A 27106-nucleotide genomic window follows, 5' to 3' on the forward strand; every position below is an offset into this window, starting at 1 on the left:
TGCTTGCGGCAAGGGGCGGTCCGTCTCCGGCAGCGGCGCTCGAAGGATGCGGAGCGGAGGGGCGCGGGCGGCGGCGGGGAGGCGCGGGCGGACCCGCCGCCGCCGCCCCTGCGCGCTCCGCCGGGCAGCGCCTCAGTGAGCGCGGGGCCGGCGCCGCCACAGGTGACTCGGGGCCGGGGCCGCCTGTGCGAAGCCCGGCTTGAGAGACTCCGCCGTGCCTGCGCGACCGAGAGATGGCATCGCTCCGGCTGCTTCTCCTCCTGCTCCTGGCCCAGCGCGGGCTCGGGGCCGCGGCCGGCCGAGGGCGGGCGGCGAGAGGCGGGCAGCCCGTCTACAACCACATCAGGAGCCGCGATCCGGTCCCGCGGAGCCGCTCTCCGGAGAGCACCATCTTGGCGCAGCGGCTCGCCGAGGAGGTGCCCCAGGACGTGGCCTCGTTCCTGTACACCGGCGACTCTCGGGAGCTGCGCAGGGCCAACTGCTCCGGGCGCTACGAGCTGGCCAGCCTGGCCGGGAAGTCGCGCTTCGTGTCGCACCCGTCCCTGCACGGCGCTTTGGACACCCTCACCCACGCCACCAACTTCCTCAACATGATCCTGCAGAGCAATAAGTCGCGGGAGCAGAACTTCCAGGAGGACCTGGAGTGGTACCGAGCGCTGATCAGGAGCCTCCTGGAGGGGGACCCCAACATCTCCAGGGCAGCCATCACCTTCAGCACGGAGCCTTTCTCCGCCCCCCAGGTGTTCCTCCAGGCCAGCAGGCACGAGAGCCAGATCCACGTGCAGGACCTAGCCAACGGGTCCCTGGAGACAGAGTGGTTCCAGGGCCTGAAGCGTAAGTGGAGGCCGCATCAGCACAAGAAGGTCTTAAACGCGGGCTCCAAAACTTTGGAGAACAGCTGGAAGAGGCGAGAGGGCTTCACTGCCGATAAAAACCACATCAGGTGGTCCTCTCCTTACCTGGAGTGTGAGAATGGGAATTACAAACCCGGCTGGCTGGTGACTCTCTCAGCAGCTTTCTATGGACTGCAACCAAACCTTGTCCCCGAATTCAGGTACGAGGAGGGCTCTCTGGCATTCTGTGCAGGTTGGGGTGTGGTGGGTCCTCTGTGTTGTCCTTGGGAGGGGTGTGCTGTGCCTTTAGGGTGACCTGGTCACCGTTTCCACATGCTCAGTCACACCGCAGTGCAACCCCTGGCCTTCCTGTTGAGTGTCACCTTCATGTGCCTTAGGGAGCTGTTGCTCTGTAGTGTTGCTTTTATCGTAGTCTGTAAAGCAGTGTTTTCTTCAGGTACTCTCACTGAAACAGGTGTGTATGTGGGTTATGTTCCCGCTGTGCTTCTGGAGTGGAGAGGATGGTGGGTGTTGTGGGTTGTAGGTTATTTTTCTGCTGGAGAAAGATGTTTACTGAGCTGTTATTTCTTACTCTGCAGCATAATGGAAACTAGCTCAGTGCCAGCAATGATTTTAACCAGTTGAGACACTGCATTTTCTGGTCTTAAGAGCACATCCACTGTGGGGTGCTCAAGCCTGGTCAGCGGTCAGTATGCTTGTAGGTAAATAAGTGTTTGCTATTGCAGTTTTCTCAGTGTGTATGATTACAGCCTAAACTGGCTGTTAAGCTTTTTGGGGCATTGTTTTTAGAACTCCCACCCTGTTACAAAGCTGTATAGATGATGGCTGGCATACATGAAGACTTATTTTCTACTGCTGTTATTTCCAGGAGCTTGCTACTGGGTTATGACTAGCAGAGAGGAGGAAGCAGAAAGGCTTTTTCTCATGCCCTATTTTAAGAGCAAAAGGAGATGTGGCTGAGGAGTGAGAGCAACCTGTGAGGCATGGGATATCAGCTGATAGGACCACCACACATGTAACGGAGATATGTAATTCTGTTGGAATGCCCATTGCCCTAAAGCAGCTTTCCTTCCTCAGGGAATAAGGAGAGCACAGAATTTGCCTTGTGCAGTGATTCAGTAGTAGATGAAGATTTCTGCTGTGCTGTTGGCTATGGAAGAGATTTGCCCATGCTTGGATTGCCACACAACTGTGTATGTGAATGCTTGTTTTTTTTGTCAGTCTGAAATCCACTGGGATCAAACAGGTGTGAATGCAGTCATATGTTCTTAGACATATAGTCTGTTGAATAAAGAATGGGTGGTTCTTCCTCCATGGTATTACCTTTTGCTCTGGAGTTTTCACGCTTCTGGGGCTCTTTGTCTGCAAGTTGTTGCTTGCAGTTCTCCTTGCAAGACCAGAGCCTGAAAAAGAGCTGTATTGCAGAGCTTTGCTGGACCCCAGCAGGTGCTCCAGATTAATTCAGGGTACTTCTTGTAGTCTGAGACCTCTAAACAATGTTAAGGGTGCAAGTGAAAGCTAGTGTAGTCAGGTATTATCTCTGGGGGATAGTTCATGTAACAATGAACCGCTGGGGTTGCAGCTGCTGACTGTTACTCTGTTATCTGAGGAATCAGATCTTGAAATAAAACTGAATGAAACCTTGCTGTCAACTTTGGAAAGAAGGTTTGGTCTCTGCTGATTAAGAGCTCTCAATTTCAGCTCTGTGGCAAGCTCTTGTGGTGCTGGGAATTGTTGTGGTGTAGGTTCATACTGCAGGGGTAGTTCTTATGCTCAGAGCATGCAACATACTAGGTCCACTTGGGAGTAGCTCTGGCCAAACAAGGCCACCAGCAGAGGTCCTCCTGGGTGCAGGATGCTGCTGTGCTCCCCGAGCTTGCTGGCCTCTGCTGGCAATGTGGAATTCACCTCAATTAAAGACATAGAGTTCAGGTACTTTGAAAAGCATTCATTAAGACCATTTAAGCTTGGAAAAGCTCTTTGCATTTAGGAGACCTTGCAATGGGTTATACTGCAAGTTTTAAGTGTTGTATTACTATTGTATCACTGTTGCTGAACTTCTAGGACTAACTAAGTCTTCTTTCTATCAAAACTAGAGGTGAGTTGATATGCAGTTCTAAGAAAATGGCTTGGTGTATTTTTAGGTGGCTTTGTAAGAAAACGGGTGAAGAAATATACATATGTACTTAATCTAGCAAAGCTAAATGGTGGCTCTAGTGCTTCTGGTTTGGAGTATGTTACCTGCTAGTTGTCTTTTTAGCAAGTTTGTTTGAGATTTCAAGAAAGTAACCTTGTAACTCCATAGGAAACAGTGAATCTGAAATACACTTCTTCCAAGACTTGTGGAACACCTTAGTATTTGTGCAAATATTTTTGGTACCTAACAGACTTGCAGCTTCAGCGAGTTCATGAGAGTAAATGGTTCAAAATCTAAGCATGTAAAATAAAAAGCTCAAACTTAGCTATTAGAATGCTAGTACTAATTGCTGTAATGTCCCTCTTGAAATAAGCCTTATTTCCCCTCACCATCTGTCTGAGTGACACAATGGTTTAGCTTTAAATTCCTATTTAGGGCCATATGGTTAGAAGCAGCATATATTACTCTCCATCTTTTTCAAAAGCTACATTGGTTCAGCAAAATATCCCCAAACCATCTGTTAGGAACCTTTATGGCTCAGTTTACATGCTCATTCCATTTAATAGTCTGGTATGAGTTCACTGATGGTAGTTTAGTGTGTGCCCCTTTGAAGATAACAGTTTATGTACTTCCTTCTTGGCTGACATTTGGTTTATGGCGTGGTACATTAGGGTAAGAAATTTGTGAACACAGTTTTCTCCATGGAAGAGTCTTTTCAGACTATAGAAGGAAAAGCCACTGCCCCTACTTCTATTGCTGTAGCAGATGGGCATGGTGTAGCAATGGAGAGTTTCTTAAAGGCAAGACTAATAATTACTACTGGTTTTGTTCTGTAAATGCTACTATTGTAATAGTATTGTCAATGACTTCCTGGAAGTGCAGTCAGAAGCGATGCACTGTTATTTGTCAGGGGATTGTATGCTTTCTATATGAAGATGTGGCCTGTTACAGGCAAGGCTCTTAAGCACTTTGCATTAGTCTTTCATTTCACACATGATGGAAGCTGAACTATGTGAAATGAAGGCCAAGGAGGAGGGAATATGGTCTCTTAAAAGGCCTTGCTAAGGTTTGAGCTGTAGGCCCACATCAGGATGAACTAGGTCTTTGGAGAGACCAAAGACAAGTTAATTGCCTCAGTTTTTGAGGCTGGTAGGGTCACATCAGCCCAGCACTAAGCTAACGGTGACTCTGCCCTACTGCTTAGCAGGACTTGCTGTTGTCTGCTCTCATGGGTCTGGGAGCCTCTCCTGGCAGGAGAAAACAACGTTTCCATCAACTTACATTGCAGATCCATGTAGAAGCAAGAAGATCCCAGGAACTGGAAGTAATCTGATCTTAGCTCTTCACTTCTCCTTTCATCAGAACTGTAAACTGATGTGGTTTGCAGCTGAAATTTGCATCTAGTGTGTTTAATTACTCTACAGCTCTAGTGCTGAGGATAGAACATGCTAGCATTTGTCATCCATCAGTGATCCTCCGCTGCTGCTTCATATTGTACAGTGACAGGGAGCCACACACTGCAGTGTGAGGTGATCCAGCTGCTCTCTCTGCAGCCCTGCAGTGGAAGTGAAGGGCTGTGAAAAGCTGTAAGTCCTCACTTGTCCTCTGTGGGGGAAATGGGAGGTTTTCATTTCTGCAGCGGTCTGGTAGGCCTGTAAAGAGAATCCCTTCTTGACCTGGAAGGGAAGTGTACAAGTAGTCCACTACTTGGAGTGTAAGCTTTTTCTTTAAAATAAGCTTTTTCTTTAAAACCCTCCTGGCTCACAGAGTCCAATTTTCTTCATTATAAGCCCACTTAATATAATCAGCTGACTCAGCTTCATCTTAAAGTAGGTAGCTTTCCCTCTTGGCTCTCCACTTCACTGGCCTAAATGGTTGGATAGCTTCTCCTGATTTCTGATTTAAATTCATTCAGTCAGCTCTCATCCATTTGTTCCTGTTCCAGAACGGCCTTCTGTCTGAAATAGCTCTCGGCTGACGTTTTCTGCCCGACCTATTTATAGGCAGCAGGTCCTTCTCCACCTTTGTTTACTAGACTAAACAAACCTGCCTTCTCTAGTCTCTGGTCACAAAGCTCTCTGTTGCCATGGTCCCTATTCTCAAGAGTTTTTCCCCATGTTTCTTGAATATGGTTAGTCACATTTCTGTGCAATGTTTCAGCCTTGGGCAATGACATCAATTTTCCCAAACTGTGATGAATGAGCTATTGCTTCTGCAGTTCAGGTTGTTCTCTTGTGTGCTCTTCTGATTTTCTTTAATGTTGTGATGTAGTATGTCATCACTTTGGGAAATGGTCATTGCTTACTTTCCTCATCTAGGAGGTCAGAATATCTCTAGGATACAGGGATATTTCTCCCTCTCTGTTCTAGCAAAGCCATGTTTCACCATGTTTCAAGTCTGGGTCAGTATTTGCAATCAGTCTCTGAAGGACTGCTGGGAGAATGCTGTGGAGTAATGGGTGCTTTGGCAGAAAGGAACATGATCAGCAAGCTGAAGTTTATTATGTTCTTCAGTGTGTTCTGGAATATCTCTGGATATCTTCATTCTGAAGTTTGGCTGAATTAACTGTTGTCTTTCAGTACTTTTTCTTCCCGATGCTTATTCCTTTTTCTGTAGGTTAATAAAAAGGTAATCCTTGGTGCAAAGATTAGTCTTTATTATGCAGTTATATTCAGCTATTCCCTAAATGCAGTGTAATACAGTGACTTCCACTGTACTATTAAAAGTAACCCAGATCATTCCTCTACTATTCCATAATGGAGTGTTTTTTCAGTTATCGAAGGCAAATTGTACTAAGGAGGTAGAAGCACTTCTGATGAGTAATTTCTTAGGAAACAGAATTCTATGTATTTCACAGGTGTTAAATTGATCAGTAAAACAACCATAGAAGTATGTTTGAAGAGTGCCAGAACTTGTAGTTTTATTTTTACATATGACTTAAGTTCTGACTTTAAGCACCTTTTCAAAAAAAGCATCCCTTAATCTTTCCAATCTCGTCTCAGTATTGAATTGGGAAAACAATTCATTTTCCTTGTTTGAGGATCACTAAATTCTTGTGACAGCATACATTAGTTATATAATCTTGAAAATATTTTGAAATGGTGAAGCTGATGTTTTCTTCTGTAATATCCCCTGGCCCATATAGCATGATTGAAGATGTGGGTGGATTTAGAACAGGTTTCAAATATTAAAAGGAATAATTTGTTTCCTTGAACTGAGCATTTTAGATCTCTATTCCTGAAAAGAGGTGAGAGTGAAGAAATGCCTACTCAATGATTTATTCTTTTTAGTAGAATACCCCAGTATTTAAATGTTCTCAAAATGATCTGTGATGTTTGTATCTCTTTTTGTGTAAGGTCATGGGTGAGAACAAAATCCAGACAATGAAAGAAAGGAAGCAATGAATAGGGTATTCTGATTAGAAACATGATTCAGCTTTTTTCACTTCAGAAATGGGCCTTGTAAAGGAAGAAGCTAAATATGACCAGGAGAGGGTTGGGACACATACTGTCTGCTATGTAACTGTTGTCACAAATGCATAAGTTGAAATAAGAGGAGCTCACTTTTCAGGTCAAACTGCTATTTCCTGTCTTTGTTCTTGACCCCATCTTCTTGGAGTAAGGCTTCCAGTACAGCAGGCTGTCAGAGTTCTTTTGAAGGGAATGGGCATGTGGCAGTTCCTACTTGAGATCTAGCTCCAGGATTGTCACCTTTTCTGCCTGTTCATGAACCTGAACTGAGATTGAGAAGCGTTCCCAAAGATAAGAGCAAAGATATTGCTGTGATGTGTTAGACCTTCTGGCAGGCACTTGGGAAGCAGTATGACAATGGTGAAGATGCTGAGTTCTCATATCTTGGTTATATCCCATTTATTAATGAGTAATATGAAAGTTTTTTTCAAACTGTTTATCTGATCAAATATTGATAATAAGTATGGATTAATCTGACCTCCATGATCTTAGTTTTTAGTTTTGTCTTCCGCAGTGTAATTTGAATTCAGTTTCTATATAATAGTTATGAGAACACGAAGAGAAATGTTTCTTTTGTCTCTGAATTTGTTACGTGACATTTACTTTGAGATTGTGGATGTGTGTTCTGGATGCACTTTGGAAAACTTGTGCATTCAGTTTATCACTGATGGTCAGGTTTAGTTATGTACACCCTGTTATTTATTGCTTGCTGAGCTTGTTAGGATTCACCTATTCTTGTTTTGAACCTGTTAAATAAAGCAGGAATAACATCCCCAGCCTTCTGCCACATCAGTGTTCTTTAGAGTGGTGAAGTAGGAGCTTTGTTGGCTCTAAAGTGTGCAGGGATTAAAAAAAACTTGCTTTCTGCAAATGCTCTTTTGACTCCGAGCTCTTCCTACATCCTGGATGCTCGCTAGTCTCACAGATTTCACATTGGGCTGTCTTTTTTCTGAGGTTTTTGTACTTGTAACATGCTGAGCCTAGGTCGCTTTTTGGTTTTCATCTGCTCAAGTTTATGCTGTGTTTCTTTTTTGACAACTGGCTTCTGCTTTTTAGTTTTAAAGTTCTTGTACTAACTTTAAATCTGCAGAGTCAGCCTAACCACAAGCACTTTTCTGAGGCCATCTTTCCTGTACAGGTTCCTTAGAATTCAAAGCTTTTCTTGTTCCTAAGCTCTTCTTTATGTCACTTTTGATGCTTCTCTGTGAGGCCTTTTCTCTCTACCTCTTGTTGACCCTGTGGGCAGTAATGGGGATGTTTCAGAAATGTCAGTTTCTTACTGAAATGTAATTTCTTACCTAAATGTAGTTCCAAGGCCTTTTTTCATATGAAGAATCCAATGTAAGTGATGTCCTGTCATCACTGACACTTCCCTAAATGAGGTGATGCTTTGTCACAGAACTGACCTTCAAGCAAAAAAATCACCACCCCTCAAAATATCTAGTAAGCTCTTCATATGAAACACAGGGAAGTCCAAGTCCTCAGGTAGCACTGTGCCATAAATCTAGAGGCTGATTTTTAAATCCTGTATAATTCTGCAGACAGAGGATTCAACTTTAAGCATTCAACCTTTATGGTACTGTTACAAATGGCCTACTTGGGTTTTCTTTGCAGGTCAGTCTTAATTCTTAATGCCCACACTGCTGCATCTTACTCTTCAGTAAGTTTATTTTTAGTGAAAGCTGATTGATTCTTTGGAAGTAGGATGGCAAGCTGTTGTGTTATGGCTAAGGAACTGGGTGACTCTGTCAGTCCTGTTAATAAGAAACTGGTGATAACTGCCCAGATTGCAATTACATTATATGTATATCCTAGTAGTCTGAATCTGGTTGTCATGTTATGGTTCCAAGTGATGAGTTTTAGGGATGTGTTAGTGTCATGGTTTCATGGTCATAGTGTCATGATGTGGAATATCAACAACACAACAAAAACCACAAAACCATGACAGTGATGTAGAATCTTAAGTCTTGACTTTCAAAAGTAACTTTCAGTGTGCAGAAAGTTGTTGATTACCAGTGAAACTTGAAGCTAAATGTCAGGTGCTATCTTCAGCTGTCCAAGCCACATTCTGAAGTGGACTCAGTGCCAGGTAGTGTGCACTACTTCAAAATTAATATTGAATGCACCAGTTTCCAAAATGAGAGTGCACAGAGAAAGCTTCCTCCCAAAAACTTTCGCTACTCTAATTGAAGTCTGTATATAGAGGTGTGGGGATCTGCAGGTTTAGGACATCTGCAGAGAATTGGCCTTTCTCATATCCTGGTTTTGTGCTAAGGAGGACTTTTGAACAACAACGTGGGGGTTTGAATGGATATGACAGTGAGAAAGAGTTGAGGTTTGTGTGCTTCAGCATGTGATGATGACACTGGGTGCCTTGATTGTGCCTGATGAAAGCCCTATGGCATTTGTTTGGTTGCTTCAGCCCACAGTAGTGTTTTATTTAATAATTTTTCCCCTTGTTTAGTACAACAAATGTTGAAAGATGTGCTCTCTACTGAGGCATGTGGGATTCATGCTCACAAAGGTTTCAGTATTATCACATTTGGCTGATGACAAGTTACATATGCTTTTCTGGTGCTTTTGAAAGGCTTCATTTTAACTTGGAGAGACTTTTCTCCCCAGTACATAGCATTAAATGAGCTGTTTAAATATTCCCCTGTATTTCTATATTTCAGAAGGTTTCTTTGATGCTACAGTTAGCAGACTTACTGCCCTCCATATATCAGCAGAACTGGTTACACTGTTACACAGATCTTGGTCATATAGTTGGTACTGGATTGTTTTGTTTGCTTATACTTCTTACAGATACAGCAATAAGGTAATGAACCCAGGAGACAAAGTTTGAAGGCCTGCTTAGCTGAGCTATAACGGCCTCTGTGCCAAAGCCTTCAGAAGATCTAGAGGATGAGGATACTGTTTATCTACTGTTGAAATGCTGGCAGGCTGTTCTGGGCAGTCCTGGCTTACGCAGGATTGGGAGAACAGGAAGATGTTCCTTCTGATCATTTGTGATGTGACAGTACAGGTGAAAATTCTTCTGTATGTACACACTCTACAATGTGTTACAACAAAATATTGTAACTACAGAAACCATCAAGATAGCTGGTAGGTTGGGGAAATAAGCTTAAATCAATTTCTGGCATGGATTTTGATGTGAACAGAATGCCAACAAACAGTGGTACTGGAAATTAAGACAGACACAAAAGCCTCTTAAATCAAACCTCTGATCCGACAGAAAATCCTCCATGACATCATCCTTCAATGATTATCTGTTATGTACAATTCAACTAATTCTTATCTGCAGTTGTCCAAAATGTTAAACAAACTTGTAATCTTTGTCTTTTTGTGTAAGGGCTGTAAAATCATGGCAGAAAACAAATATTTATAGTTATAAGGAGATTAACCAAATATACTTACTTGCCAGATGGTCCACAATTACCAGTAATATTGTTACTAACTTACCACTGTGGATTGGGTTCAGCCAGCAGCACCGTCAGGATGGATGAATGTGTTAGGCTGAGAAGCTGAGTCTACTGCTGTACTGTTAATGTTTGTCTGGATCACTTCTATTGAAGTAGCAGAGCTACAATTATTCCCAGTTAGTTCGGTAAATGTAGCACTTACAGGTAGTTGGTCTGTATGCATACCAGGAGGATGTGTTCTTCCATATGTTCAGTTTTCCAAATGCTGAATCAAAAAATAACTGAAAAATGTGGGTGGCTAATCAGGTTGTGCCAGCTTCTGTATTAATCACAGATGAATTTCAGAAATGTATCATCGTGTACATACTGGTGTACTCTGTAATAACAGTGGGGTATGAATCTGAGATGGTGTTTTAAAATGGCAAAGCATTCCCAATGAGAGCAGTGTCTCTGTACCATAGTGATGCCTTCTGTAAATGTCACACATACACTTAAATCTTTTGTTTCTGAAAGCATTGTGCATCAAGCAGAGCTGTGATGTCACTGTGAAACATTAACATATATTGCAGAAGTACTGTGAGAAAGGGCTGTTGTTGGGAAGAAAGTGGAAAGCCTCTTAACTGTCATGAGTGTTTTTTATAGTCCTACTTCTGGACTGCCCTTCTTTCCTGTAGATTTTAATAGCAAATTCTTAAAACTCAAAAATATCAGAACTGTATCAGAACTTCAGGTTGTGCCACAAGAACAGTGGCTGAGGAGAGTAGGTAGAATGGCCAGAGATATTAACACTGATATCATCAAGATGAGTTTTATGGAGAGGTAACTGTTCTTGTAAGAAGTTCTTGCACAGAAATTCAGATGGAAAATATTCAAGTTAGAATACTTTCCTCTTCTGGAAGAGGGATGGTGAAAGCTTTTTTTGTTGATTTTGTAGCCTGTATGGACAGACCTGAAACAAAATGTAAGTGCACAGGAGGTGGAAATGGGGTCGAGTAACCCCTAATATGAAGCCAGGGATGGGGTTAGGAAAACCAAAGCCCATCATTAATTAAATCTGGCAGGAAATGCAAAGAACAGACAAGACATTTTTTTTGTCAGTGCATTAGCAACAAAACTGAGGTCAGGGAAAAGCTGGACCTGCTGCTTAAAAGGACATTGCACCTTGGATAGAGGACATGGAAAAGGCCAATGTTAGCAGGTAGCAAACTTACTGGGGTGGAGAGAGTGCTTTGCAATAACTGTTCTAGCAGTGATTAGTTTACTCATAACTTTCATTTCTCTTCTCACACGTGCTTGTAGAAGGAGAGTTTCTTTTCCTACCTTTAAAAACAATGTACATGAGTATGTTTCCTTACAGGAAATATATCTACTTCCTTGTGGTATTCAGAGAGCGTTTTGGATGAAGCTGTTGTTGTGTATCTTTTTTTTTCCTTTCCCCATCAATTGGTTTCTTCAGAGTAGTCAGAATGACAACCTAATGCTTGAGACATTTGCAAAAGTGTATTTCTGGGGCATGAATGTAGGGTTAAAGCAGCTCCTTGCTTTCTTATGTCCTTTTGACTGTAGTTGAGCTCTCTCTCTATGCAGCCACAAGAAATTCATTAACTTGTGGAGCAGGTCCTGTTCCCGGCCTACACATTTGTATTTGAGAAGGTCCAGAAAATATCAGAAACCTACCTGGGGTGATCTTCTTGTGACCTGTTGAGAAATTAGTTGTATCTGCTTATTTATGTACTCATGGGCAGATACCCTGTCACAGGGTTAAAATAAGCTGATAATCCACTGATGGAAGCATTGTGAAGAGCCCTGAAGTATACACTGTGGCTGCTTTTCCCTTGAGGTTGTTGGCTACCTGCAGTGTAGGAAGAGCAGCTGGCTGTGGGGGGAGACCAATTCCAGTAGTCTCTGATGTTCAAAACAAATGTAAGAAACGCACAAAGCCTTAAACTTCCAGAAGTATGGCATGTACCATTTCAAGCTGAGTTTGTCAGAACAAGAGCATTCACTTCAAATAATTCTGGATACTCTTAAGAATTATTTAAATTCTAGGCAGGAGGCGGGGGATGGGGGTGAAGAGCTCCTGTACTAGTTTCTTTTAGTTATGTATTTTTTCTGTGTCTTAATCAGGTTGATTAAATGATCCTTTTACATCTCCAGTGACTGTACAGCATGTCTGAAGATGAATGTCCAGGTACAGCTGTTATGGACACCTTGTGCTTGGCAATGCTGGTGCCAATGTTGTCCTGGTTTTGATCAAGCTCTCTCATGCTTGTTCTGATTTTGTTCAGAAGTGATTCCTCAAATATATGGCTCTAACATCATAACATTTCTTACATATACACTGCTTCAGCAAAAAGCAGCAGTGTGCTTTGAGGTGAGTGAGGCTGGGCCATGCCATTGGTCCTTGGAGAGCTCTTGGGAAATTCTTTTAGCTCATCAGAAGGGCTGGGAAAAGAGATCTTTGTGAATGGCACAGTTATATTTAATCAAGATGGGTTCTGCAAATGGATTGTACAGAGCCTCTGGAAGATCTAGAGAACAGGATTAAAAAACAAATTGATTAGAAGCATTTAATAGTGCAAGTGGTACCATTTATATATCATTAACTGCAGCTTGTACACTAAAGGCTTTTCTGAAATTGCTTAAACGCAAATTGAGCAGAAGCTGTGCTGTTTTTGTGCCTTACTTGGAGGTGAGGGTTAATAGCTGAGGGGGCAGTAATGCCTGGAAGGGCATTAATGTAGTTGTGCAAAATTGCAGAAGTAAATGTTGGTCTGATATGTTTGAAACTGGTGAGTGGAAATTGAATCCTTGACTTAAGAAACTGGTTCAGTTTAGTTACTGGTTATGGATGAGTCCATCCATGTAATGATCTGCCAGGAGCTGTGAACTGGCACTTGGAGGAGACGCTGATACTCTTTCAAGACAGTGATATAAACATTCCACATCCAGTATCAATCTGAAGAGACTTCTAGGAAAAAATCAGGGAATTGGTGGAGTTAGTTTCAAAAACATGGACTTGGACTTTTTTTCCTTCAGATGATTTCTGAGCTGTTTATAAAGATGGAGCATGGAGTTTGAAACTGGATTGCTGGCTCTTCATTCACAAAAGTCAACTTCTGATGTTGAAGACATGAATGCTCTTGATGTGTGACAAGTAGTTCAGACTCTTTGTGGGGAGCATGTCTCAGCTTGAGACAGCAGCCAGCCGTTTTCTCCAGGATTGTGCTGGATTGGCTGTGGCTGAGGCTACAAAGAGGCGGAGGCCCTGGTCTGAGGAGGTGGGGACCACTTGGATGCTGTTTCCTTCTGGGATGTGCAGGTGTGAGGAGATTGCCCATTTCCCCTAACCTTAGGGGATGCACGAGACAAAGTCCTACACATTGTCTGTCCCTCTAGAGATGGGGGTGTATTGGAGTGAAAGTAATCTCCAGATCGCTGTAGCTTTCTGGAGTTGAGGAAGGGTGGAAATATGAGGCTTTTTTCCCTGGGGAGAGGGTAGTACTAGCATATGCAGCTGTGGTGGTTAAGCAAGGGCAATAGGAATGGCCCTCTTATAATTTTGTCTTCTGTGCATGAGTTGTGCATGAGGTTACTGGATTGGGGTGCATCTGGGTAGAGTACAGAAGACTTCTTGCACTTTTATTTTGGTAGTGTTCCCTGGAGCAAAAGGGAGGATGTAATTGGGATGTAATTGGTGTGGCATTCAGCTGGGTACTGCCTGGCCCAATGCTCAGTGTGCCTCTGGGTTGGCTGGTGGGGCTGATGGTGTTTGAGACAGAAGCGTAGGTCATCCACTGTATTTATTTTAGTTCTTTACTGCATTGCAAAATGTGAAGGGCATTAAATTATTGGAGTGGATAACTTATTCATACCTGTCACCTTACATCTATTGAGTGCATGAGATTTAGAGTTCTTGTAATGCACCTCAGTAAGGTCTAACATAATGTCTGCAAGCTTAGCTTTGGGAAGTGGAACTCATTTCTCTTTTCAGACATTTCATCAAATTCTGTATTTTTCTTCTAAATATAGTTCTGCTTTGCAGGTTATAGCATTGTAAAGAAGTTTAACATATTGATGTTGTCACTATGTTCAAGGCTGTTTTCTCTTTTCCAGAGGTGTTGTTAAAGTTGACATAAATCTGCAGAAGGTGGATATCGACCAGTGCTCGAGTGAGGGGTGGTTCTCAGGAACACACAGGTGTCATCTCAACAACTCCGAGGTATGTTTGTAAGGAACTGAGCTACACTTCAATTAAGTCTTTCCACTATGAATGGTTTTTGAGTAGAAATGCAATGTCTTTTAAAGACTTTGTGGTTTATAAGCTGCAAAGACCTTTTCATGCAAGGTGCCATGGCTGAGTTGTAAAAATGCTTGCATTTCAGGAATATTCATGTTAAATGAAGCAGAAGGTAAGTTATTGTGCAGAAGAATCAGTTTGTAGAGATAGTGAAGTGATTTATGAAGTTCATCAGATTCAAACCATTATTTTATGTTTAAAATGATAGTAGTCTCAATGTATCACTTCTGACTGGCCAACCTTCTTAAGTGCAGTAGAAATGAAATGTTGGCGACGTTTGTTCAGATAAGCTTGGTCTTTCTGAAGAATGGAACAAGAATACCAGAATTGGGTACCATAACTGTTCTTTAATAGAAATGCCAGTATTTTTACAGAGCTAACTAAATGTTTGTTTGATTCCTTCCTGCTTCCCCTTTCTCCAGAGGGCTGTGTCCATCTCCATCTGTCAGTGTGACATATGATTGGCCGGACTGAGAGTACTGAATTAAACTTTAAAACAAAACACATGCAATAGTAAAGTCACAATGTAACGTTGTTTTCAAAGGTGTCAATTTACTGTCTGAGATATGGAAATATGAGGTACATGTGCTTTCAGGAAACTTAATACAGGTGAAATTGGAAGTCTTCTACCAGAAGCTAGGAGTTGTTTACCTAATTGGTCATACAGTGCTCACTTATCAAAATCAAGTCTTAGTTTAGGAGAAGAGTTTTTTGAGGCGTTCATCTGTTAACCTTATTTGAGCATAAAAAAATCAGTTACTGTAAATATCTTTCTTTAACTGGATTTTTTTTACTTAAACTATATATGAAATAAGAACGAAGTAGTCTTTAAAAACTAAAATCAAATGGGATTTTTTTTGCTATGTCAATTTTTGACATACTCTGAATTCAAGGGAGCACTTATTCAATATCTCATTTATATAATTTTCTGTGGTACTTTGGTAATTCTTGCTTCTTAATATATGCTACTTTCCTGGATATAACTACATATTTTGACGAGAGATTCTCCTTTTCTAAATGTCTTATGAATTGGAACTTCAGCAGGGGGTTTGGATGGTAAGTGGTATTTCTTCCTGCAACTAAGAAGAAATTTTGGGGTGGGGTGTGTGGCAATTAGGATTAAAGAAGAACATGTAAGGGAAGTGGAGATAATGGAGAAGGATCAACAGCCAGCTCTAATGCCCCTTTGAACTTGCTCAAATCCTGTTTGCTGCAGTGGGTTCTGAATCGTGCTCTGTGTTCTTAAGCAAACCAGAATCTGAGGAAAAGCATACTGGAGGTAATGTCAAAATCATGTTTCCCTTCAAAATCTGTCTTTAAGTGTATGTCCTGAGAGAAGAATACAAAAAGCTCTTCCCTCTGAAATAATTTGTTTGAAAAGGAGGAGAAATGCATCTTTCTCTCGTTATTGCATGAGAAGTAGAGTGTAATGTAGGAAGCTGAGTGCAGATGAAGTTGTTCTAAAGATGACCTTCAGGATTATGGAAGGTTAGTGTCCAAGGTTGCTTCTATGGTTTGAGCTTACTGTACACTAGAAACTGATGTGGGTGGCATGGTCCACTGAGAAAGAGATGGTCCTGTCAGCTTTAATCCAGGGCTATGTTCTCTGAATTCTGAGCTTCATCCTCTTACTGAGAGTGTGGTGGATGTTTCCAAGCTGCCTTAGGAAACAAACTCTTAAAACATTAAAGGCAAAGTGTACATTACAGACCCATTGTTCATGCTTACTTTTTGGGCTGGTGTTACAAGAGACATTTCATTTTTCATAGTGGAAAGATGCATATTCTTTGTTATAGTAACCTTACTGCAGTGCTGTATCCAAAAATGAGTTTTTGTGGTGCAGAAAGGAAATAAAGTACGTTCTCAGGCAAAAATTGTTTCTGCTCCTTCTATGTGAGAAATATGCATGTCCTTAGCTGCTCCAACAGACTTCACCAATTTTACTATCTAGGTCTTGTTATAGTAACACCACTTAAACATCTAGTGACATCTAGGTGTAGATACTTAAATGCAGATGTCTTAATTTCAGACTTGAAACCCTACTTTGTCTACTGAAGTAGAGATAGGCAGTGTTGCTCATTAAAGAACTCCTGTTCTTAGAGTGATGCTGTATATGTGGGCTAATGTTCACAGCTTCAAGTGTTAACATGGATGAAGAAAAGAATGCTACTCAATAAATGTCTTTTCAACTTACCTGTAGAACAGAAATCTATTACCTGTGCTTGAATTATATTAGTGCTAAATCAACAAGGGTCTCATGACTAAAGAAGGTACTACTAACATCTCCCATAACGTAGCTTACCAGCAGGGAGTACTTCTCCTTTGTGTAACCCACTCTAGGGAACTAGATGATCTCTAGAGGTCCCTTCCAACCCCTGTGATTCTGATTCTGTTTCTTCTGAAGAGAAAGTCTCAGTGACCCTGGGGATAAGGAGTTGCTAGGAAGAACCTGAAAATAAAAAAATCTTCACTCCTGTGGTCACCACTTCAGGAGGGGGTTTCTTTATTTACAAATCTACACTGTGGTATAATGCTTTCCACCTAGCTTAACTTAAAGGATTGAGAACTACATTCTGTATTTTATCTCCTTTGAGGAAAATACAGAGATACCTGTTGGTGCCAGGAGGACTTGTCCCCACTTACAAATTCAGTCAAGTAGATAAAGGAAGGGAACGAATTTAAGCTTGCTAAACCTTGCTGTTGCTTTTCAGTTTTGTGGAATGACTTGAGCATTCCAAGTGGTGTTGTCTTTCCACAGGCTCCTTGGTAAGCCTTTGCCTTAGTGAAATTGAAAGTGTTTACAGCACTGTCAGGGTACCTGTTCCATTTAATGTCAGTGTCATTAAATCTAAGGCAGGAAGCCCAATTTTTCAGATACAATTCTGCTCTTCCCTGTCTAAAACTATAAGCATACAGAGAAGGGAAAGGTGGGGGGTGTGACTTATGGGATGAACAAAAGGAGAAAATTTGCAGGTTACAGAAAAGCCTCTTTATTCTGCCTTATTTCAGTTATTGTAGAGCTACAGTCTACTAGGTGATTTAGATAATGCTTTGGGACAGCACAGAAAGGAAGAAAAAAGTTCACTTTGAAGTGAGATGAGGAAGGATATGCATTATGGTGATTATAAACATGTTGGGAGTTAATTAAACCGTTGGTTTCTGTGCTGAGACTGGAAGCTGCCCGGTCTGATTAGGCAGGCAGGTGAGGCTTTGCTTGGTGATGTCAAACTCTGGAAGTGACAAAAGTCCACTTGAGTTTTTTTAACTAGATTTTTCAAAAAGGAAGGGGGCTGTGGCCAGGTGCTGTGTCCTTGCCAGAGGGTAAGAAAGGACAGCTCGTGGTGAAGTGCACATAGCTAACTTCTTTCTGTCCTCTGCCTTGAGGTGTGTTTCTGGGAGCAGCTTTTCTGAAGAAATACAGAGGTAATTTGGATTCCGTGGGGCTGCAGTGAATGACCTGTGTAGTAGAATGACCTGTGTAGTATTTACAGGACTAGAAATAATCGAAATGAGTTGGGCAGAGAAAAAGATGTTGCAGATAATTCTGGAATTTATGGAGGGGGAATGATAACAAATAGTGATTTCATTGTACAGGCAGAGCTGGCTGTAGGGGTGAAGAAGCATGCGTTTTTAGTGTTGGAAAGATTGTTTTTCTTTTTATATATTAGGTTATTTTCCCATAAATGCTGGCAGCAACTACTGTTGCTTTAAGTAATGACTTTAGAGTCCTTGTTGAGACACTGACAATAAAATCAAGGCAGGGACATGTCTGAAGAAATCAGCTAGCATAGCACATCGAGCTCGGCTGAGTACTCCCAGCCAGCAGCATCAGTCTGAAAACTGCAGTGGCTTCCACCCTGTTCACCATTCTTAATGAGACTGCTAACAGCTTGCACTGTGAGGCAGGCTCAGCTGACATCCCTTTGGGTTTCAACAGTATTCCACAAATGACAGTGTGCAAAAAATATCTAGAGGAAATGAGAGGCAGAGTAAACAAAAAGGCTGTGTTGCTGTCTGTGTGTATATCTGTTTGCAGAAAAATGCCTGGACCTACTGTGTGTATTCTATGCAAATACACAACCAATTGAGGAAGGAAACATATTAGCAGTATAGTTAGTTTTTCTCCTCTTTAGGCAGTGTGAACATTAGGGCTCATTGCACCTTATTGTAGTGAATACAGTATTACAGTCAACCGACTGAAAAAGATGGGAAAAGTTGGGGAGAGGAGTGTCTGATTAAAAATGTAATGGAGACTGAGGGGGAAAACCAACAGTGCTTTCTATGTTTTCCAAACAAATAAGGCTATTTAATGCACCTGCTCCATGGGAGGGGAGGCATGGTGGAAGGTCAGTACCTAGTCATAGCCTGGTGGGTCACATCCAGTGTCACTGTTTTTTCTTACTGTTTGCATGTACTTTCTGTCCTGTCTGTAATGGCAACTGAACCAATGCAAATGAGTGTTACAAAGAAAGAAGAAAATAGAATGTTTACCTATCTCTGTGGATTGAGGCTTTCAGGAAAAATTCCAAGAGATCCTTCCTCAGTGGCAGTCAGCCATTAAATGAGGTTTATGGCCATTAAATGAGCCAGGCTCCACCCCATCCAGTTGCACAGGTGAACTGCCTTCACCTTAGTGCCCAGGGCTGACTGTGTCTTCTCTCCAGGTGCTCAATCGGTGGTTCAGGCCATGACTCAGCAGTTGCTGTACGCTTTTCCATTAGAAAAAATGCAGTCATAATGAGAAGAACTTGAAAATAAAGCTGTGTGTTGGTAATACAATCTTACAGTGAACTGAATTTACAGAATACAGTTAATTTTTAGTATGTAAGTAATCATCCTTGGAACTGCAGATTGCATTCAAGTTATGTGAGAAATGTACCCAAATTAGGGAAGAGAACTTAAGTAGGGGTATGTTTTCCCCTTGGAGGAAAACAAGATCTGTCATGGTAGAATATAATTACTAAATCAAATCATAGGCTGTAAGGGAAAGAAATACAAGGTAGGAAGGTGATGAGCAGTTCTATTTCTTACACAGATAAGGGGGGGGGACACAAAAAACCACAGTAGTTCTGGATCCAAAAGCAGGAAGGTTATCTGTTCTGGCCAACTGATGGCTGCTGACACAACTCAGTGTGTTTGAAGAGCACGCCATAGTCAAGAACATATAAGATGTGATTTTAAAAATAACTTTGCATCAGGTGTGTTCATGGGGAAAGGTCCCTTCACAACAGCAAGCAGATATAATCTGGTATTCCTCCAGCTATGATTATGCTAAATAAGGTAGACATTTGTCAGAGCCTTCAGTGATAAACAAGGTGCTATGAAAACCAACTTCCAGTGTAAAGAGCAGACAGGTTGCTTAGCTACGGCATCTTAGCCTCTTCAGGAAAAAAAATATCCCTTAAATGATTCTGTTTACAAGAATCAATCTCAGTTTTCAGTGTTTTCTTCTTTAGAAAGCTTTTGTAGCATTTGCTTTCATTTTAGTGTTAGCTTGAGCATTTAAATACATTCATGTTGGTTCTATTTGCATTTTTTCCTTTTCCTCAAAGTTAAAAAGTAGACAAAACAATAGATGACTGATAGTGTGATGCTGTCTGACAAAAATAGCATGGATGTTTTCTGTTGCAGGTGATAGGTGTTCACAGGCAGTATCAATTACTGGTGGTTTTTTTTCAGGTCTATTGCGATATCTTTCAGATCTTTCTCTGATGGATATGACATGATACTATTGGGCACCGTTGATGAGCTGAACTGGTGACCCAGTCCTTGCAGGGTAAGATGTGCTGTCTTAGAAGTGAAAAGAAAGTGCCCTTGCTTGATTTGCAGAACCTTGACATGCCCTCACAAAGGTCTGGGCAGCATGTGCTTATCCTGTTTTATGTGGGTGTTGTAATTATGTGACAAAAACACAATTATGGGAGGAAAGGATTACAGCTTAATTCTGGGGAAGGAGCAGGAGCTGGCATTTAGAATCCTTCTGCCTTTGTTTCTCTTGTTTAGATTGTGAATTTTCATTCCCTAAAATGAAGTGATTGAAGTTTGGGGATGTAGGGAATCACCACCAACAATCAAAACATCAAACCCTATGGGAAGGTGTGGTTCTGTGAGATTAAGTGGTTTAAAGGATTTGGGATAGGAGTGCTTTCCACTCCCCTAACCCCCCAAATTATAGATATTAGCTCTGGTTTTGTAGATGTGCTCAGAAGAAAAAATCTGATCCAGTGTGGAGAAGGCAGCAGAAGTAAGCTGAGGGAATGTTTTCCCAGACACAAAGTTGACAGCAGCTTTGTCAAATCTAGATGTAAGCATAGCAGAACTCCATTCAGGGATTTCATTTGTTACCAGTACATTCAGAAGGTATCTGAAAAATATGGGTATTAAGCACAATTAGATAAATGTGAAATTTTGGTATCAAAACATCTGGTCCCACCTATGTAAAGTTTGATGTTCCTGTCTTGGTAGATGTGCAAGTACTCTCGTATCTTGTGAGATTCCCTATCATTTTACAGCTTGGACACTGGCAAAATGTTCTTTAACTGATGGGCATCCTGATACAAATTGACGTGTGATTTTCAGGTGTGTGAATTAGTTGGCTTTGTTTCTTCAGAAAGGCGTGTCGAGTGAGTGAGCTGAAAGAGTCATGATGTTCTCCAGCCAGAGTCTAGTTTGGGTCATTATCAGTGTGCTTATGGGGTGCATGACGCTGTGTTCACTCCATACTTCAGATTCCTTTGGAATAAGTAAACATCCTGATATTTTTGTGAACCTGTGTATGAACAGGTTTGCAATATACTTAGTGATCTGTATTACTCATAATGCTCTGGTCAAAAAAGAATAACCACACAGCTTCTTCAGTTAACAAGAAGTGCAACAGTAGTGTATTTATTGCAAAGGATGCCAACTACATGTGAACCATGCAAGCTCTGTTCATGGCATGTGGATTCAGCTATTTGCTTACTCAAGCCATATACTGTAGAAGGCATTTCAATTGTGAAAGTAGAAAAGTTCAGCTTATGCAAGTATTCTACAGTGAGATATTTCTGTTTGTGAGGGAAAAAAATAGACTTGAGAAAGACTGTAATGCTCTGACTAAGCCAATGGAAAAAAAGATTTTCTGCCTTATCTTAAAGCTTTTATTAAATGTACTGTTTATCATGCTTTTTTTAATACTGCAAGTTACCTGCAAAAGAGACAAGTTTAATTTAGTCTTGAGGAGAAAGTTAATTCCTTTTTTCCTATAACAAATTAAAATTAGATTGAAAACATATTAAAGATCCCCAAGATGAAAAATGAAAGAGAATAGCTGCTGAATCTTCATATTCAAAGCAGTGTACTGAGCCATAGCAATAGCTTTAATTTTAATAAGCTCATTTTGTTTTATTTTTGGAGCACAGTTTTATAGCTTTGGATATTGAAATACCATTACTTTTGTTGGTGACTTCTGGTAGAAGGTTTTTTTTTTTGCCCCCAGTGTCTTTTTTTGCAAATAAAGAACTGTTGTTTTTTTTCATTCGCCTGTGCTTTTTTCTACGAGATCTGTCCTTGTTTGCATTTTCCAGTAATGCAACTTGATAGCATCAGGTCATCCATTCACTGAGCAAGGGTTTTTCTCTTAGAAATTTTGAATAGTCTTTACAAACCTACTTAATATTGTGGGTTTTTTCCTTTTGTTCCTCTCATTGTTTTGCCATCCTGTCTTATTTCAGATCATGAACATATGAAGCACTGATCCAAACAGAGCAATGCAGAGTACTTGATTTTTATTTTTTTTAATTTGTTTTGAATTTTTTTGTTCTGACTAGTTTATAATCTATTACTTTAACACTTTCATCTTATTACTGCTTGTTCTTTGTAAGTTTTATTCTTCTTTCTACAGTTAGTAGTGAAAGAAAAAGCTTCTCAGCATCTTATGCATATAAACTGTTGAAGATAAATAAAATATTTACTGTCTTTGACTCTTCCTTTACTTAGAAGAGATGTTGAGGGAAAGTAGGTATTACTGTAGAGACAAATCAGCCAATCCCTTATTTCTAGTACTGCCTTGTTTCCTGCACACAGCAGGATTAGAATTCCTCTGCTGTAAAAATTTTTCTTTTTGCTGTTTCTAAGTTGGTGTTATATCAGTAATGGAAAGAGTGGCAGCTGAGGGCCAGAACTCTATTCTGCATGCTATTGCACAAACTGTTTCCTGTAGAGCTTAAACTCCCAAATTCATGTTGTTCCAGAGATCTTCAAAGTGAGTATCACGTTATAGTACCTGAAGGACATGTTTCTTGGCAGTCCAACTACGCTGCATTCTTCTGTGGATAGCTAAAAGGATGCTTGCTTTTGAAATGAATGCCTAAATAAAATACAACTGTCTCAATGTGAATCTTTGGAATATTTATGAGAAGAACTCAAAGACTGATGTTTCTCCTTGTACTAGAATGAACTTCAATTCTGAAGTTTGGGTTTTCCTATAGGATAGGTTTCCATAATGATGATCCCTTTCTAAGGGACCGTTTTATTGCTACAGTCTGTAATTATGGAAAGCAATTTATTACTTTTCCACTTAAAGAGGAGTTATTTTTACGGGTTTATTTTGGAGATGTTTCTCTTTCCAAAAGTGATTGGGTTGCCTGTAATACTGAATGAGTAGATTATTCTATCATTCTATCATTGCTCAACAAAAATAATGTGGTTAAGTCATTCTTGTTACCAGTGCAACTTGAAAATATTTTTTTGTTAGAGCATTTTTATGTATTTTTGTTGTCATGCTCTGAGGTGACAAGACTGGTGGGATGCCTGGAATGGTTCACGCACTCGTTTTGAAATTAACTCTTCACTGAATTTTCCCATAGCTTCTGAGTTAATTCCATAATTCCAATCATTTGTGAATATAAAACACTGCACAAGAAATGAGTTCCATAGGTGAATGAAATAAAGAGAAGTTAAGAGTGTATGAGAAGCACTATGCATGTCAGTGGGATGCTGTGGCCACAGGTGGTTCCCCTTAATCTAGAGCTACAAGCCTCAACTTCTCAGTGAGGGAAGTGATGAAAGAAGATGAAAATGGACTCTATAGTTGGTTGGAAGTATCTGAGAATATCTGTTTTACTTTATTCTCACTGCACTCTTTTTAGTTCCCTTAAAAGTCACAGGCTTTTACAAGAACACTCCTTGGGATTTTTTCATATTATTTCTTGCTTTAAATCTTAAATAATTCTGGGGTTGTGGGTGTATGTTTATAGAGCCATGAAGCATTTGAATTACTAACTATGATTTTGTAATAATAGCTTTACATTAGAAGTGATTATTTCAGTTTGCAGCATAAAAACAGTTCTCATTAATGGGATTTTAATCTTTGTTTAATCCTGAGGAATGGAGATGATAATCTGTGATTTTTGTGAGGATGAGCAGAGCTGCTGACCTGTTGCACTGAACCTCAGAACTGTGGTGCCTTGTTCTGTGGCAGAGCCCGAGTTATTTCTTTGGGTTTTTCTGGAGAGCATTTCTAGTGGATCTGAGGGAGGATGAAAACAAATAGGGAATTCTTTCCTCTCCTGCAACAACAGCTGCTCAACTCACCATTCAGTGAGTCAATCTCTCTTTATCACCTTTTCAGATACTATTGATTGTGTTCCATTTAACCATTAGTCCAGAAACTTTTCTTCAGTTAAGTGTAGCTCTGTGGATGTGATCCAAGCAGTTGAGGTCAGATGAGTTTCTGGCAGATAAGTCTTCCTTCTGGAACCACTGTGCAGTGCAAAATAAGTCTCTTCAGCTTCTTCTTTTGGAAAGGAGGAATCTTCTATTTTCTTAAATAAAATAACTTACTTGTGGTGGTTCTTTTTAAAATTATATCCTCTTGAAAGAGGCTTTGTATTGATAGCCACCACTGTTTTTAAGTATTTTTTTATTAGAAATTTGTCTGGAGGTAAAATCATGACTGCCCAGTACGTGGCACAATGGGACCCTGGGGCTGTATGGTCATCTTGGATGTTACTGATTATTTCTGCCTCTTCTTGTTTCAGTCAGACTGTGTACCTTTATTACTGTCATGGTTTTACCAGCCCTTAAACTGTTGACAATTACCCCTTTAATAGCCCTGCTTGTAAATCCCACACCAACTTCTTCTGAAAAAACAAACACCCAAACTCCAAACAATTATATGAATTTGTAATTTGTAAGGTCTGCAGCCCTTCTGGAAATGGGAGTCACTTTCTAGCCTAGTGTTCTAGGTTGTATTCTGGCCCTTGGGAATCACAGTTAGACTGTGTTATCTGTGTGCAGCTCCTTGCCTTAACTCTGGCTTTCACAGAATTGTAGGGGTTGGAAGGGACCTCTAGAGATCGTGTAGTCCAACCCCCCAAGCCTTGTCTTTACCCTGTATAGACTATCCAGTGAAATACTTCAGAGTTCCTCGCCGCTTTTCCCTCTATCTATTCTTCTGATCTCTTCAAGGGCCTCTTCCTATTCATTTTGTTCTCTTGCTTTTTAGCACCTCCAGTAAATAAATGGGACTGTGAATGTTTCAGTGATGGGACAGCAAAGTCCAGGAGGCAGCTGTGCTTAGTTTCTTTTGTCCTTATGGTCATGAGTGGCATTGTAGTGTGGTAATAATTGTGCTGCTAAGCAGGAAAACCAAATCCAAATGCACCTGCCTGCTCTCTGGCCTACAGAGAAGATCTATTTCTGGAAGATCTATGCTAGTCCTGGGCTCACAACAGAGGTGTTTCATTTGAGGCACTGTGGCCTGTGCTACATATTTGGTCAAATTATTTTATCTAATATTCCCCTTTGGTTTGAAAATACATCCTATGAAGTCATAGAAGTGCTGAGTCACTTAATTGTGTGTACCTTTGATCCTGTTACTATTTCAATTGCTGGAGTTTCAGAAGTATAGTAAATTGTCTCCTCCTCTTTGATGTCTTTTGTAAACTAAATTAGCTGAGTCTTTTAAATCTAGACAGTTATACAACACTGCAGTGTGATTTTGTAGTCTAACCCTATTAGTAGCGAACTTTCTGCTCCAGTTTCGGTTGGTTACATTTGTGAAGTTTTTACCAATAACAGCTTGACTGATGCATATGAAAAACAACTTTGTGAGTGATATGAATCTCCTGTGAGAGGTCCATATGCAGAAATAGCAACACCTGGCCTGCTGCAGCAGCAGCTTGTGTCTATTTTGAGCCAGTTCTGTTCGCATCTGTGAAGACTGCTCTTAACACAGCAGAATGAAAACAGAGGTATAGTGTACTCTTTTCCTTCGTGCATCTTTATCAGACTTGATATCTCAGTGAATAGTTAGGCGGTTAACAGCCTAATTCCTGTTAAGATGGACTCTAGTGAAGTCAAAAAGATCTCCAGTGGGGTCTCTGAATAGTTCAGTTTTCCTTATGCCTTCTGAAATATTCCTGCTACAACTTGATTCCAGAATCAATTTTATTTGTTACATCTCATCTCGTGGGGAGAGATTAGTGAACAATTTGTAGCCCTGTGGAACTCTGCAAGCATGGTGGGGAGAAGTGCTGTATGGGTCACATTTCTCTCTCCCTGAAAATAGTCTGTGAGAAGGAATACAACAATGAGATTTTGGATGCTTGCCTGAGACTGTTTGGCATTCTCAGAGGAGAAGCTACAGACGTGAACCAAGTGACTCTTTTAGAATAAATGCCAGAAGTGTGCAGCCTCAATAATAACATCCTCAGACAATCTTTATGCAGGAGACAACAGGTATTTAGTAAAAGAAACAAGCTGAAGCAAGCAAATTACTGTTTGCAGATTTGACCCCAACCTGGTAGGTGGAAAAAAGTAAGGGTCAGGGAGAAGTCTGGGTTCAGATCAGCTGTCTTTACTTCCTTTTCCCACTGTTTATATCAAGTAGGTTCTACCTTAAACCAGCACTGACACAGGTCTTAGGAGACTGAATGCAAGAAACTGTGTGACCAAAATGCAGTGATCACATACTGGAGGGAAGGTGCTTTGTCAAAACAACTGAAGCTATTTCCAGCGTAGTCCCAAATGAACATTTTTCAGTGCTCCCTTAAAATATGATTGTTTCTATTGCCTTTTCTCATAGAGAATTGTAGTGCTTTTTCTTGTTTCTGTCAAAATGTCATTAACTTAGACTATTAGATCTGAAATATCAAATTTTGAGGCAGCCCACAATCAGATCTACACAGTAATGGCCCCTGAAGTAGATTCTTCAGGAGAGATGGCAATGTGGATATGTTCTGCAATTTAATACCATATAGCAGAGTTGCTTTTCTTCTTCTGAAGGCAACTGTTAAGAACTTTTTTTTAAGTTGAACTTGGAAAAATGTATGATGGGTTGGTCCTACATAGCAGGTAGAAAGAATGCAGACATGTTTGTTACCGTTTAAGTAGATGATCCTCAAAGTAAGACGTGCTTGAAGACTTGGCAATCAAGTAGGCTGTATTCCAGTCAAGGGAAAGGGACAGGGTGATAGGGAAAACGTGCTATGCTGGGAGAAGTGCATGGTTCTCCAGTGATTTATTTAATGTTTTGTAACAAATCAGATTATCCTTAACAAAGCAAGTTGTTAAAGTAGTGGTTAGTAATTAACATAGTGGGATGGGATTAGAACTGACTGGGCAATTTTGAATTGTTTCCTCGTGTTAGTTAGGCAGTCATGAGTGCTTGTTAGAAGCTTGAGAATGAACTCTTTATGGCTTATAAAGAAAATACTTAAAGATAATGTTTGTTGAACTGCTTTGTCAACCTCTGTCTATGCAAGCCATACTGTTAAGTTAGTCATGTGAGGACAGCAGTTTCAAAATGGGCTGTGTTTATCTCCACACAGTTATGTCTGAAATGAATTAAGCATTTATGCACTATTCTTCAGTACATTGAAGTGGATTCTCACAGAGGAGCCATGAGCTATTGTCCACACTGTTGCTTCATAAAACAAACTTTG

General features: G+C 40.7%; 1 protein-coding gene across 1 annotated transcript in view; it reads left to right on the forward strand.

The window, feature by feature from the left end:
• The first annotated feature begins 233 nt into the window (after positions 1 to 233).
• Positions 234 to 27106, forward strand: part of GPR158 (G protein-coupled receptor 158) — a 179188-nt gene continuing 152315 nt past the window's right edge. Inside the window, exons 1-2 of the mRNA XM_065731410.1 lie at positions 234 to 1054; positions 14000 to 14105. Coding sequence (XP_065587482.1) covers positions 234 to 1054; positions 14000 to 14105 — 927 coding nt within the window. The remainder of the gene's footprint in view (positions 1055 to 13999; positions 14106 to 27106) is intronic.

Source organism: Cyrtonyx montezumae, unplaced genomic scaffold, assembly GCF_038088225.1.
Source record: "Cyrtonyx montezumae isolate F1298 unplaced genomic scaffold, pur_monq_1.0 scaffold_14, whole genome shotgun sequence".
Taxonomy (NCBI): Eukaryota; Metazoa; Chordata; class Aves; order Galliformes; family Odontophoridae; genus Cyrtonyx; species Cyrtonyx montezumae.